This window comes from Mizuhopecten yessoensis, unplaced genomic scaffold (assembly GCF_002113885.1).
Source record: "Mizuhopecten yessoensis strain PY_sf001 unplaced genomic scaffold, ASM211388v2 scaffold1579, whole genome shotgun sequence".
NCBI lineage: Eukaryota > Metazoa > Mollusca > Bivalvia > Pectinida > Pectinidae > Mizuhopecten > Mizuhopecten yessoensis.
In genome coordinates this window covers 478,647-492,267 of record NW_018404117.1, presented here as the reverse complement: position 1 = coordinate 492,267, position 13,621 = coordinate 478,647, and the positions used below count along the sequence as shown (strand labels likewise).

Genomic DNA, 13,621 nt, shown 5'->3' with positions numbered 1-13,621 from the left:
TAAATGTACCTTTCACAAGTTTATAATGGTCGAGGAATACATTGGTGTTTCAATGGCTTGGGGAGAACACACCCCAACCGGTCAATGATTGACGACAGCAGATTTTCTTTTAAAATTCAAAAGCCATGTTTTTGCATATATTTTCTCATTTGGCAACCCCACCCCCCGCTTTATTCCCACCCCTCTTTCCGCATTGAGTTGGACTCCCTTCGCTATCCCACCGTTCGATCAGTCTTTTGATCCACCACTGCTACATACAATAACTATACTAGAAAAAAATGAATTCTCATGACAATTGCAAAATACATATTTTCGACAAGTTTTGTCGGAGTTTGGTCTCTACCAAAGATGTTTGACTGTTCCAACAGGAGCAACATGGCCATCAATACGAAATTCCATGTTTCCTTCAGTGACATCTTTACAGTATTCCCACTGTACAGGTATGTCATTTAACATCCGGGTTCAAACAATGATATGAATATAAGTTCTCCATTGAAATACACAATATATAATGTACAAAAGGCAGAGTGGAGACCTTGTCTGCTCCTATATAGGAGCGCCTAGAGAGTTAAGGAAAACGTACATCAGCCCTAAACATAGCATACCTATACGCTGTCACATACTTTTAACTCTAACGATACCAATAAGACACCTGTAAAAAAACCTGCCTATACACTAACGCAGTGGAGTTCTCGTTGGAATGGTTGACCGATCATCGAGGTTAAATCCTTTACTTGATATGGGTAGGACGTTGTGTATTGTACATAACTATGCCACTGTATTATATATGCGTTGTGCACAGGGTTTAAGAATTAATCCCAGGTTTGTATTATGATGTTAAAGGGAGTTTTATTAGACGTTTCAACAAATGGATAAAACAAGAGGCGCAGGGGCCTTAGTGGTCACCTGAGTTATATCATAGGTACTGGAAGCTTTATTTTATTGTTTAGATGTGATGTGGAAATCAGCATGTAAACTAAGTGAAATACAATACTTGTCATGTCATCAAAGGATAAGAATTTGAAAATATTAGTAAATGTTCCCTTTGAGGCCCCGCCCTAGCCCCTGGGGATCGGGCAGGAATCCTTATTTTACAATGAAATACCCTCATTCCCAAAGAAGATTCTGACTAAGTTTGAGTAATTTTCTGCTGAAAATGGATAAAATATACCCAAAAGTGTTATTCCCCTGAAATTTACAATTTAGATAAAGCCCCTGATGATCTTTCTTTCCATGCAGATGCAGAGAAAATGAATGTAGTACCTCTGAGTCTGGAGAAGAAGATTTTTGAAATATTGGTTAATTTTCCCTTTGGGGCCCTGCCCTGGCCCCAGGAGTTGGGGTAGGAATCTCAATTTTACAATTTGAAACCATCTTCCTCCAAGGATAATGCTCATCAAGTAAAAATGTTTTCCTACAGAAAGTTGTCAAATCATACCCAAAAGTTTTATTTCCCTATATAAACTATAGTAAACTTAACCCCCTACGCAAGGGAGAACGGATAGCTCGGGGTCCTGAAATTTACAATTTAAATAAAGCCCCTGATGATCTTTCTTTCCATGCAGAGAAAATGACTGTAGTACCTCTGAGTCTGGAGAAGAAGATTTTTGAAATATTGGTTAATTTTCCCTTTGGGGCCCTGCCCTGGCCCCAGGGGTTGGGGTAGGAATCCCAATTTTACAATTTTGTAGCGTCATCTACCAATGATGATTCTGACCAAGTTTGAAAAAAAATCCATCCACTGGTTCTTGAGAAGAAGTTGAAAATGTAAAAAGTTTACCCACGACGGACGACGCACGACGCACGACGACGGACGGAAAGCGATTAGAATAGGTCACTTGAGCAAAGCTCAGATGACCTAAAAAAGCACCCAAAAAGTCTGATAAACATACAAATGTACAAACACATCATTGAAGATCTAAACTTCCATCCTATATTTGGTTCTCATGTCCCTGTGATGCTGGTTTAGTGTAATTTCATATAGACGAAGTTATGATACAGGATTGTAATATAGATCTCTAGTAATCCATATAAAACAACGATACTTGTGTCCGGGTCTATGTCTATGTCATAACGCTACACAGTGGTATACACAGTGTTCTTACAGTACGTAGCTTGTAGCAAAGCCTAAATCGTTTGTGGTAGGTCACGTTTTCGATCCCTAGTCCCGAACGGAAGGTTTCGATACATTACAATAGTGTTAAAATCCATTCTCGTGAACATGCTATTACACGTGTATTCAAATTGCAATTGTAAAAAATATACTTATCCCTAGCTTAGGTATAAAACAAATTATGTTTGATTTGAGATCTATGAAATTTTGCAGAAAACAGTGCTACATTCCTTGTCATTATTAGTACACTCTCCTACCAAGACAACTTCAGAGAAAAGTTGAATTCGGGAATAGTCGGATGCTGTTTTTTAATGAAGACATGATGTAGGTACAAAATCAGCAAATACAAGTTTGCTTCTCATCTTTTCAAGCTACGCATGCATTGTTTGTGTGGTGTGTCTTTGTGTATAACCTTTATATTTCAATCAGACAGAATAACATTATGTGTATATATTCGTGTTCGCCCTGCCGTACACCCAAAAATTCTAAATATCAGGTAACTTCATATAGAGCACACCGGGGTATTACACGGAGATAGCTGGTTGGGTGAACACAAGTAATCCATCTCTCGGTTATCCACGGTTGATTTCTTTTCGCCCTTTCCATTCCTAGGATAGTCCTATGAAGTGCCTACACATAGCCTCTTGGTACATTATAAAGACATGATTTACCCTAAAAATAGGAGTTTGCCGTCACTCTTAGTCATTGATGTTTTTATATGATATGAATTTAATGTACGTGGTTTCACACCTTCAAACATTTCATTTTAACCCAATCAGATACATCTGGCTGGAGTTTCACGTGACCTGATGTACATATTGGGTGATTAAAGTCGTATCAGTACACTGTAATGAAGTCACTCTTTATTTACATTATTGAAACAAATAGTTTCATTTGATCTTGTATGTGCTTCGCCCCTAATAGAGCACATGTATATTGTTAAATCCGTGTTTTGACTAAATGTAACGTCAGACCCCGGAATAACAAAACTTCGGAACTTTTAAGAACGTTCTGATTTCTCAAAATTTATTGATTTTTAGCGCTGTACTTCATTAAAAGTGAGATATTTACGAACTTATGCTAAGAAATCTTTTCTTTTAAATTGAAACGGCGGATGCATGGATTCCAGAAAATCAATCTCTAATTATTGGAAAGGAAATATGATTGTATGTTCATAATTTTTTCTTAAGAGTAAAAAGCTTCGTGATACAAAGGATAGATACATGTAGCTTATTCTGTCTACAATTGACTGTGTAGTTGTGCGTGAAGTATCATTTTTCTATCTGAATTTTTTTCTTTGTTGGTTTAACTGGTACTAGCCACTGTCAGATGAGTTATGTGTATTAGGTAAATTGCACAATTATTTATCCCTCTTTTCACTTGCATGTGAATACAATTCATTTTTATAGATTGGTTTGATTCTCCCTTAGCAATACGCTTGTTTGTGTAGGTTTCCGGCCTTGTGTCGTCTTGATACTCTATTTCAATCACAACTGATTCGCCTTTCAGCATCGTTTATTTACACGTTTAACCATCATGTTTTCGTTATTTCATTGTCATTTTCTCTCTTTTTTTTCATTCCTTTTATCGTTACCACATTTCGTACAGATACTTTCACTTCTTACCATTTTTTTCTAATATTATTACATGGTTTCCGTTCTCTGAATCATACTCGATGATTTAAAGTCGGTCTGGAACTCTGAAAGGGGTACCCCAGGGATCAATACTTCGAGCCCTGGTTTTCAACGATTTAATGAATGTTACTTACTATTGGATATAAACGTGAGGATCACGCTATACTGAAAACAGTTTCAGAATCAGACTGCAATTGAGTTATATCTTTTGTTTAGTGAAAATAAGATGAAAGCAAATCAAGAGAAATTATTTCAAGCCATTTTCGTGGGAAAGACAATGTTTTCAAAAAAAAATGAAGTTGGAAAAGAAATCATCAAGTGAAAGAAAAGTTTAAAACTATAAGTCCCACCCACTGTTCACATTACTGTCTTATAATCTAACAAAAATCGTAAGTTTGGCCTTAGTATCTCACAGAGTATATTGAATGCTTCATTCGCATTGCTTTGATGTTTTGACACGTACAATGTATAGTGTTTACATGACGTTATTTATTTAGCTTGCTTTGCTGCCAATTTTTGTTACACTTTAATACTTGACAATGTTATTGTGCTGAACAGTGTAACAAAACGGCCGTCAAAGGAAACAGGAACCTATGTTATGCTGCATGTAGCGCAACTAAATGAACCTTAAAATAACAGACAATCTGGAGCGAAAAGTTTGCCGCGTGAGAGATATTGTTCTTGGATTAAGGCAGCATGCTTTATCATCGATATCAAGTAAAGGTTTTGACCATTCGGAAACCCTCTAAAGCTGTCATTCCACTACAGTAATGTTCATTGTCCTAAATATTGTTAATGTAAGTGTTACGTTTTATTCTCCGAAAAAATATTCGGATTCTTGACGTGATGATACACGGAATTTTGCCTTCTAAATTCTGGATTAAAGAAATTCGTATCAACGAGGTTCCACTACGGATATATACAAAATCATCTTAAAACTTCCTGGTTTGTTTGTGGTTTAACGCAAAAGCAATACGTGATGTCAAGTAACCAATAGAAAGGATACTTAACGTAGAACAAGAATTAAAAAAGAAAATAATATATGTTAAAAGGACTGATATTATTTTTTTTATTTTTTTTAAGTTTAAATCTCTAAACCGAATATTTAGAAACAAGATCTGCAGGGGGCCGATATTAGCGGTCGCCTTACGATCAAATAATGCAGGGTGATTCTTTTCACCAGAACATCAATGGATAGCGATATGTGACACGGTTTGTTATGTACATCATTATATGATGTTGTCTGCCAGCCATCTCCTTTGTCCACCTGGCTGGCATTGTTTTACTAAGACCTCAGTCGTGTGAAAGTGACCTGGTGGACGTCTGTTCCATGTTAGTTACTACGGAATTAGATTATCTAAATCCGTGGTCGGATATCAATAGGTCGTGAGAAAAGAGTCATGACACCTATTTTTAACTTGACCCAAAGAAGAGCCCGACCTTTGAACCTTGGCCTTTGCAATTAGCTGACGCGATATATCATTATTTTTGTTCATTTCAAATTACTATTGGTATTTACTAAGACGGAAAATCGATGACTCATATTGAGTTTTTATTTCGAGTAACTGTCTTTAGTAACCATGCATATTTCACACACTTCATTCTACACGATATTTTGACAACAAATTATTCCGGGTTGTGCTTTCTTTGAAACAACCTGAACACATCGGCTGTATGGATAACAGCGCCTTTCGAATGTAGGGTATATATGTGTAGATCGTGACGAGATTGTCCGTAAAACAAATACCGGATGTACATTTTACCTGGTGTGTCCTCGTTATGTTTGTGTAGCAACTATGAACAATGTGATTTGGTTTCAAATTCAGATTGGTTTCACCAACGTCTCTGGTTTCACGTTGCTATGGTAACCGAACGTTATCGACACAAACCACCGTACTGCCATTAGAACTACAAATATAAGCATGGCGGCATGTTTACTGTGACCGAACAAACATGATAAAACTGATATAACCAAACAGGGACAAACAAAACAAAGTGTTTCTACTTCTCGACGATATCAGTAAAAGCATAACAGCAATTCATTTCTACTGATTTATAGCTTCTGCTGTAACACAAATAAAATGTTTTGGTTGTGTATTGCATTATTTATATTGACAAAAATCTCGACTTGAACGAATGAGAAATACGAAGACTGAACATTTATTTTGAATTCAGCTTAAGCCCATTACTCGCCAATTGAGATTCAAACATTACCAAGTATGCTATCACTGACAGCATGTTCATTGTTATTACTTAAGTCACAACAATATAAATAGGAGACAAGTTGTTTATTGTTGAGATAAATTTAATTTTGACTTAAGCGAAATGTATTAATATTTAACAGTCTAAAACAAAACAAAAATGTTTCAATGAAATTCAGTGTTGAATTATATTATTCGTCAATATAGTCCTGATTTGTACGCATTCTGACGCAAGCACAAAATGTACATAGATTATAGTCACGAGTATCCAAAGTTACCCAAACGTCGTCGTGTTCATCGTCAAATAAATACTTCAGCTCAACAGGGGTTGTATATTCCTGAGCTCAATCTGAAATCTATTGAGAAAAATACTATAAACTCCCAGTATGCTCTACACACCGCGACGTAATTTGACGATCTGGAATATTCACGATCAATAAATCAAACTTCGTGTCGGTAAGCTATTAGTAGCTGACGTTCTATAAATTGAAGGCAATATTGTAGATAATGCCCGTCCCCTCGGGCAAGTACTAATGTCATTTGCAATGTGTGTATTTTTATATGATATACTGTTTTGTTGGTTTGTTTAGGGCCATGGCGATTTGTTTTGATATACTGGGTGCCCGTTTATTTAGTTTGTATGTAAACCTTTTACGTTTGACTGATAACCAAAGCACGCCATCTAACATTACAACTTTACTTAGTAATACGATTTTGTTTAATAAAATGTAATGAAGTATCTAACATCGATCATACAAACTGCCTAATTATAATTGCTAATTAGTCAGAATGTGCATAAACACGTAGACAAATATTCTTGAATACAGACACGATGTGACAAATGAATTAGTTATTCGTTTCTAATAATACAACAAAAATTAAAGGTATCGTAAAAAGAAAAACATCCGTAATCTCTCTGGCCTTGTCATACGACACCGCTATACAGTTTGGTTTTCGTAAACCCTCTGCTCTAGTCAAAAGATACCGGTACAATACATTGCTAATGTGCATTTTCCTTCTATCTTACCACATACATATCTATCATTAACTTTAAATTAAAGACACTTCAGACTCATTTAACGTCAACCTCCACATAACTCCTGCCAACTCACTACCAAACTCGACGATATCATACGTCTCTGATGGGAGTAAACTTTTCAGTGGAACCAATATTCCGTTGCATGATCTCAGGGTTGTCTACAGTGATAACTCCAAACTACGTAGAAGACATAGTGCGCTTGCTTGCCATCAAACCTTATTTCCCTACCAATGGATTTCTTTTTCTGTCGTGGTTAACAATCGTCTTCGATCAATGGCAACCGATATTCTCTTCTGGATTTTACGGGGACGCCATAGGGAATCTTTCCCTCATTTCCTTTTTACGTTTTCGTTTTGATGTTAATTTCCGGGTTTTTTCTGTTTGTTGTTGGGTATTAACTGTATTTCACTTTGTTGTAGGTTTGGGCCCTCTCACTACTTTAAAAGCAGGGACGAGAATTATTGTGACGTGGCATCTAGCGTATCCTCACCAGGTAGGTTGTCTGTTAACTATATTTCACAGGTCTGCGGAATTAACAAGCTGTGTTGAGAAACAAAACTGTAGAAGAGGACGTTTGTCAATTATCACCCTGGTCTGTAGTTCTATAGACGTTGTCAATTATCACCCTGGTCTGTAGTTCTATAGAAGAAAGAAGTATTTTCCGAAATTATTGAGAGAGAAAAAAAAAAGGAAAAAAATCTGTTTTGTTTTGGGCTATTACTTTCCGTATAAAATCATAGCTAAATTGAAACTCTAGAGCTAGGAACCTTGATATTCGCTTATTTTCTGCGAGATTTCCTCAACATCGTGTTAGCGACATCGGTGGTTTTCCTGTACAATAACATGTTACAACACACCCCGAGAGTAATGTAATCTGTACCTCGACAGAACTCAACAGACATATATCTGTCGGCGTACTGTTGTTTGTATACAAAACGTTCCCTAAGGGCGTATCTGTCGAAAATCTCCCAATTTGACACTGGTCAGGCAAAACCTTCGTTCGAAATAACTACACGTACATCCTTTTTCCCCTTTTATTTTTTTTTATATTGGACGGAGATAAAAGTGCACACCAAACCGCGTGCGCAATTTTTTAAAAGAGACCCTGTTTTGACTACCATTTAAAAGTTAAGAATGGGAGAGTTAACTAAATCTCTGGTACCCTTTCGTCTTTATACAAATGTAGTGGTCTGTTCGTCCGTACACTGGCCGTACGTCCGTACATTAGTCAATGAATTCATCATTTGGAATTGTACACATACAAGCGTTGTTAAGTTCCCTGTAACTCTGCCAAATTACTGCAACTCATTACATGTATTGGAAACTGTTCTGTCCGGCATGACTGTAACTTTTATATAAATCATTTCTAAAAAGAAAACCATTACCTTGCGAAATAAACAAACTTTACTCAACAACAATATTCTGGGTGTACAAATTCAGCGAACCCTAGCATTCAGATTGTTATACCATTGCTATAACCGATTGAGCTACCTGGTTAGCGGAAGAACATATTGTATGATAACATAAACTGTGCTACAATTACAGCTATACGGAAGTTAAGGGGAGGTTACTGTATTAGGAAAAATACAGTGGGACATGGAGCCTTAAATGTCTTGTAGATAAGAATATTTTGAAACCTTGAGCCTTCTGCTATATACGGACATTTTATTTATATAAGGGTTAATCATGTAGACTCTCTGAGGATGACATACTGGAGATAGATATTTGCCTCCGTCACATCGTCTGACCACGGACTTAGATAACCTCTAATCTAATTCCGTGGTCTGACGTACGGTCAGTTGGATGTTTGAAATCACAAGGAATATTTTGAGCTTGGTAAATAGCGCAGGACCATTGATCTCGTATCGGTAATATGTCATTAAATCAATTTGAATCGGCATAGCATCAGTTTTCAGCTTTCGGTCAGCCGCGAACATGTATTTGACTTATTTGACTTTTAAAGATATTTCGTTTTAGCTATTGTATGTATATGTTAAATACCAGCACTATCAGCGTAAACCTCCTTAAATATGAAAACTCAGTTAAATCAAGCGAAAGCTCTCCTGTAGGTAAGTTAAACCCTCGTCAGAAGAGATGAAAGATAACTGATGTATTCAATGAGGATCGGTGCGGAAAACCTGACAACCTACTTGAAGAATTTGTCTAATGACGTTTGTATGTGGTATGGAGATATTTTTCTCAAGACGGCGTGATCCCTCCCCTCACGATCCGACGTGCCGTACATACCGCTCAGTCACGCCCTCTGAATCATTTATATTCATTCGATATTCAGTCCCGAATTTGACGTGTCCGTGTAGTGTTGATAATGCCGTGCCATTTCTTTGTAATGATGACAATGTAAAATACCGAATAACTGATCAACAAGGCATTCAAACATGGAAAGGATGACAAGGTTTTCAATGAGAGTAGATGAATATTTTACCATATTCAATATCTTTTTAACCGTAGAAAACTAGGAAACGGTAGTTATTCCAAAGAGAAGGAATACAGTGGCAATAATTATCCCAACTGTTACCATTGGTTCAACAGGTCCAATGTAATCCGCTAATCAGAGGACCCGGATCGCCTCCCACAGTCGTGCCGTTTGATACAGTCGCTTTCGTTTATCGCGATCCAAACAGACCATCTGATGCTGATAGCAGGCTAGCCTTGACAAAGCCTTGCAAGGCCTGCATAAACATTTGCAGGTCAACTAGAATTTATACTCGAAAGTGTTACGTTTAAAAAAGGCCCAGCCGGTATTTCTGCATAAACGAACAGGCCCGTAGACCAATCTCATATTGTAAATCATGTGGTTACAGCGTTACTATTTATACATGTATCTTACTGGACATTTTATGAGGTCAACCACACTCTACGATAGGACAGAACACAACGAGACCGTGATCATGACAAGTCTTGACATTTATTTAGGTTTTATTAACTTAAACGGGAACTGTACAACTGTCTTGATCGCCTCGACGCTTGAAGTAATGTAATAACATTCCAGTTCAAGTTGTACACCCTTCACTCTTAGTCATAGTACACATGTCTAGTCCGTGGTATGGATTACGACAGCATCATTTGGTAACTTAAGGTATTGCTCATCTTCATCAAATATTAATAAGCGTAGTTCATCTGGGATGAACACTTATTACTTGCAGTATCAATTGGACGGTATCTTAAGGTATCGTCAGGAAGACCAATTAAACCTGCCCCCTGTAGGTAGTCAGTGTGCATTAAAAAAATATTATCCGGACTGTGTACTGTATAGTCCGGTAGATTGCACCGGCTTAGGTTCAGCAACATGTCGTCTGCTGACACATAATCAACAAGATATCATTTGCTTAAATTCTACAATATGCCGCTTACTCATCTTAGATTCTAGCTAATCTTCCCTTTTATAAACATGTGTAATTCAAAGATAATTCGCCGTTGGACGCGTTGCTAAGGTAACAGGCAATTACTCTTCCATTTTGAATCAATGCACACAATTATGATATGCAGTGGTAGAGCTATATATGGTCATGCAGTGGTTCATAATTTCTCAATTCGGTTAAGTTCATATCAAATTCGAATCCACAATCTACCAAATGAATGATGGCATACACTTATTTATCATTCAAATGTATTCACCATTCAAATGTATTCACTAAGCTGTTTCCGCGAACCACGATGCAATCGTGTAATCAAACAAAAATACATGTTACTGATGTATGAAGAATATGTCCAAAAATTGTATCGTAGAAATCCATCACAGTTCAGTCATTTTCTTGTAAACAACATCCGGTTTAGACTGGTTCTTAGACTATTTCTTGGCCTAAGGAGATAAACCAAATACAATCTACAAGATTGTTACTAATGTAAAAAATCAGCGGGGCTTTACCCAGCTTCGAACACTTGATTTCAAATTGCTATACTATCCTTCTAACCGACTGAGCTACCTAATCAACGGAAGTGTCTTGGCCCAACTCAGTGCTACAGTTATCCAAGCGGAAGTTAGGGGGAGGTTACTGTATAGAGTAAATATAACAGTGCAGTGGGACAGGGATCCTTAAAATGTCCATATTGTTAGTTTGTATCCATATTTCTTACTGAAACATTATTATAGCATCTTATACATTTGTTAACTCACTATGATATCTAAAAAGCATGTGAAGGGCTCTAGCGATGTTGATTTCGTTAGATGGATGTCTGCGCATGCTCATAAATACATAATTCACCAAAGCAATACTCCCATTGGGATGTGCTGATCTGATTAAATTTTTAGCTTCATTGTTTCTTTCCTGTTATGTCATGTAAAATGTTCTGTATAAAACTTAAAGGTATCCTAATCAACGTTTGTATTTTAATACCACCCTCTGAATGCAGATATCAAAACTACGGACACGTAATTTTAAGGATAAAATTATTTTCTCTCACAAAATTTTACACAAAACCTTCAAGCTAAGCTGATAACACTTTTCACTGTTGTTGTGTGTTTTAATGTATTTTTTATTTCGTGTATCTTTTCAGGTATATTAGCTGTTTGACAATGAATCGTGATAGTTGTGTACTATTTTCGGATAATAAACAAATATATAATGTGATGTTCTAAATCTCTCGGTGTGACCCCGTTAATCCGTGGAGTGTGACGGGTATTAAGGTCACCTACCCCGTTTAAAAAGCCTTTGCTATCGCTTTTATCCGAATTGTACTAATGTGAAATAAATTCTCGTCGTTTTTTCCTTAACAATGTTTTATGAAGGTTAGGAATTACCCGGTAGTATATGTTTTGCCCATTACGTGAAATGTATGATATAAGGTTTCCTATTTAACGAGCATGTTTCTATTTAAACATATGGTATATGTATACCTGTTGTTATTTCAATACATATATGCTTTAGCACTTCTTGGTTGATAGCAGAGGAGATAGTGTAGTGTTGCTTGTCCGTTCGATCGGAGAAGATATTGTACTGTTGCTCGTCCGTTCGATCGGAGAAGATATTGTACTGTCGTTCGTCCGTTCGATCGGAGGAGATATTGTACTGTTGTTCGTCCGTTCGATGGGAGAAGATATTGTAGTGTTGCTCGTCTGTTCGATCGGAGAAGATATTGTACTGTTGTTCGTCCGTTCGATGGGAGAAGATATTGTAGTGTTGCTCGTCTGTTCGATCGGAGGAGATATTGTACTGTTGTTCATCCGTTCGATGGGAGAAGATATTGTAGTGTTGCTTGTCTGTTCGATCGGAGAAGATATTGTACTGTTGTTCGTCCGTTCGATCGGAGAAGATATTGTAGTGTTGCTCGTCTGTTCGATCGGAGAAGATATTGTACTGTTGCTCGTCCGTTCGATCGGAGGAGATATTGTAATGTCGTTCCTCCGTTCGATCGGAGGAGATATTGTACTGTTGTTCGTCCGTTCGATCGGAGGAGATATTGTACTGTTTTTGTCCGTTCGATCGGAGGAGATATTGTACTGTTGCTTGTCCGTTCGATCGGAGGAGATATTGTACTGTTGTTCGTCCGTTCGATCAAAGGAGATATTGTACTGTTGTTCGTCCGTTCGATCGGAGGGATATTGTACTGTTGTTCGTCCGTTCGATCGGAGGAGATATTGTACTGTCGTTCGTCCGTTCGATCGGAGGATATATTGTACTGTTGCTCGTTGGTTCGATCGGAAGAGATTTTGTACTGTTGTTCGTCTGTTCGTTCCTACGTCTATCTCTGTCTCCACACGCTAACGATTCTCCCTGGGCCGGCCAATTTCAAACCGAACACAATACTTCCCCAAAGTGCTTGTCTGAGATTGCTTTTCGTTTGTTGTTTTTTCTTCACGAAACAGTAACTTAAGTTACCATTAGTTGAGTAAACTCAAACTCATTTCTTCGGGTTGTTTTCCAGATCCGAACGTCAAAAGTCAAAGATTCCTCCACGCAATAACGTGACTTCCCTTTGGCAGAACAATGATAAACTTACAGACTCTGCTCAAACGAGCAAGCCGTTTCTTAAACATTATGTATATCCCCAAATACAAAGTATTGTTTTCATCTCGTCCGTCCGTCGGTCCGTCTGTCTGTCTGACCGCCAGTAAATGTCACCACTCTTGAAGGCTTATTTAAAATAGTAATTTCGCCAATCTTTGCAAGTTCTTGGTTACGTCAAACAAGTTCGTATTTCGGAGCGCTCATCCAAATGTCAAGGACATTGTAACTACATGTATTACTAGATACGCTAGAGAGTTCATCTAATATACTTATCAAGTAGTTTAATGGTATTTCAGTGAGGTAGCACTGTAATGTGGGCAACATCCGTCTCCGGCACACATACATAGGGACGTGCTTGAATGAACTCAGCTATTGAGAGGCCAATCCAAACCTGATACGACAGTAGTAATCGACAATCAGGATATAGGTAGTTGGGTCTGTTTATTTCATCTAGTTTTAGATAAGTAGAAAATTAATGTGGTTATTCTTGCGATCCATTGCATATAGAAGTACCCAAATATCATATGTAAAACGTATTGCAGACAAAATCTAACAAGAAAAATATAAAGTGTGCTGCGTAGATTAATATTGTCGAAGTCATTGCATGATCGCCGAAAGCTATTCATGGACGACGATGCGTGTATATATGAAAAGGGGGGGGGTGGGTG

The 13,621-nt window shown here is 37.4% G+C and overlaps 1 protein-coding gene across 3 annotated transcripts in view; it reads left to right on the top strand.

Moving 5' to 3' along the window:
- The window catches only part of LOC110465341, a 78,216-nt gene that overhangs the window by 3,598 nt on the left and 60,997 nt on the right, over positions 1 to 13,621 (top strand). For all 3 annotated transcript variants that reach the window (XM_021521101.1, XM_021521092.1, XM_021521109.1), the window contains exon 2: positions 7,407 to 7,480. In XM_021521101.1, the coding sequence (XP_021376776.1) occupies positions 7,407 to 7,480 (74 nt within the window). The remainder of the gene's footprint in view (positions 1 to 7,406; positions 7,481 to 13,621) is intronic.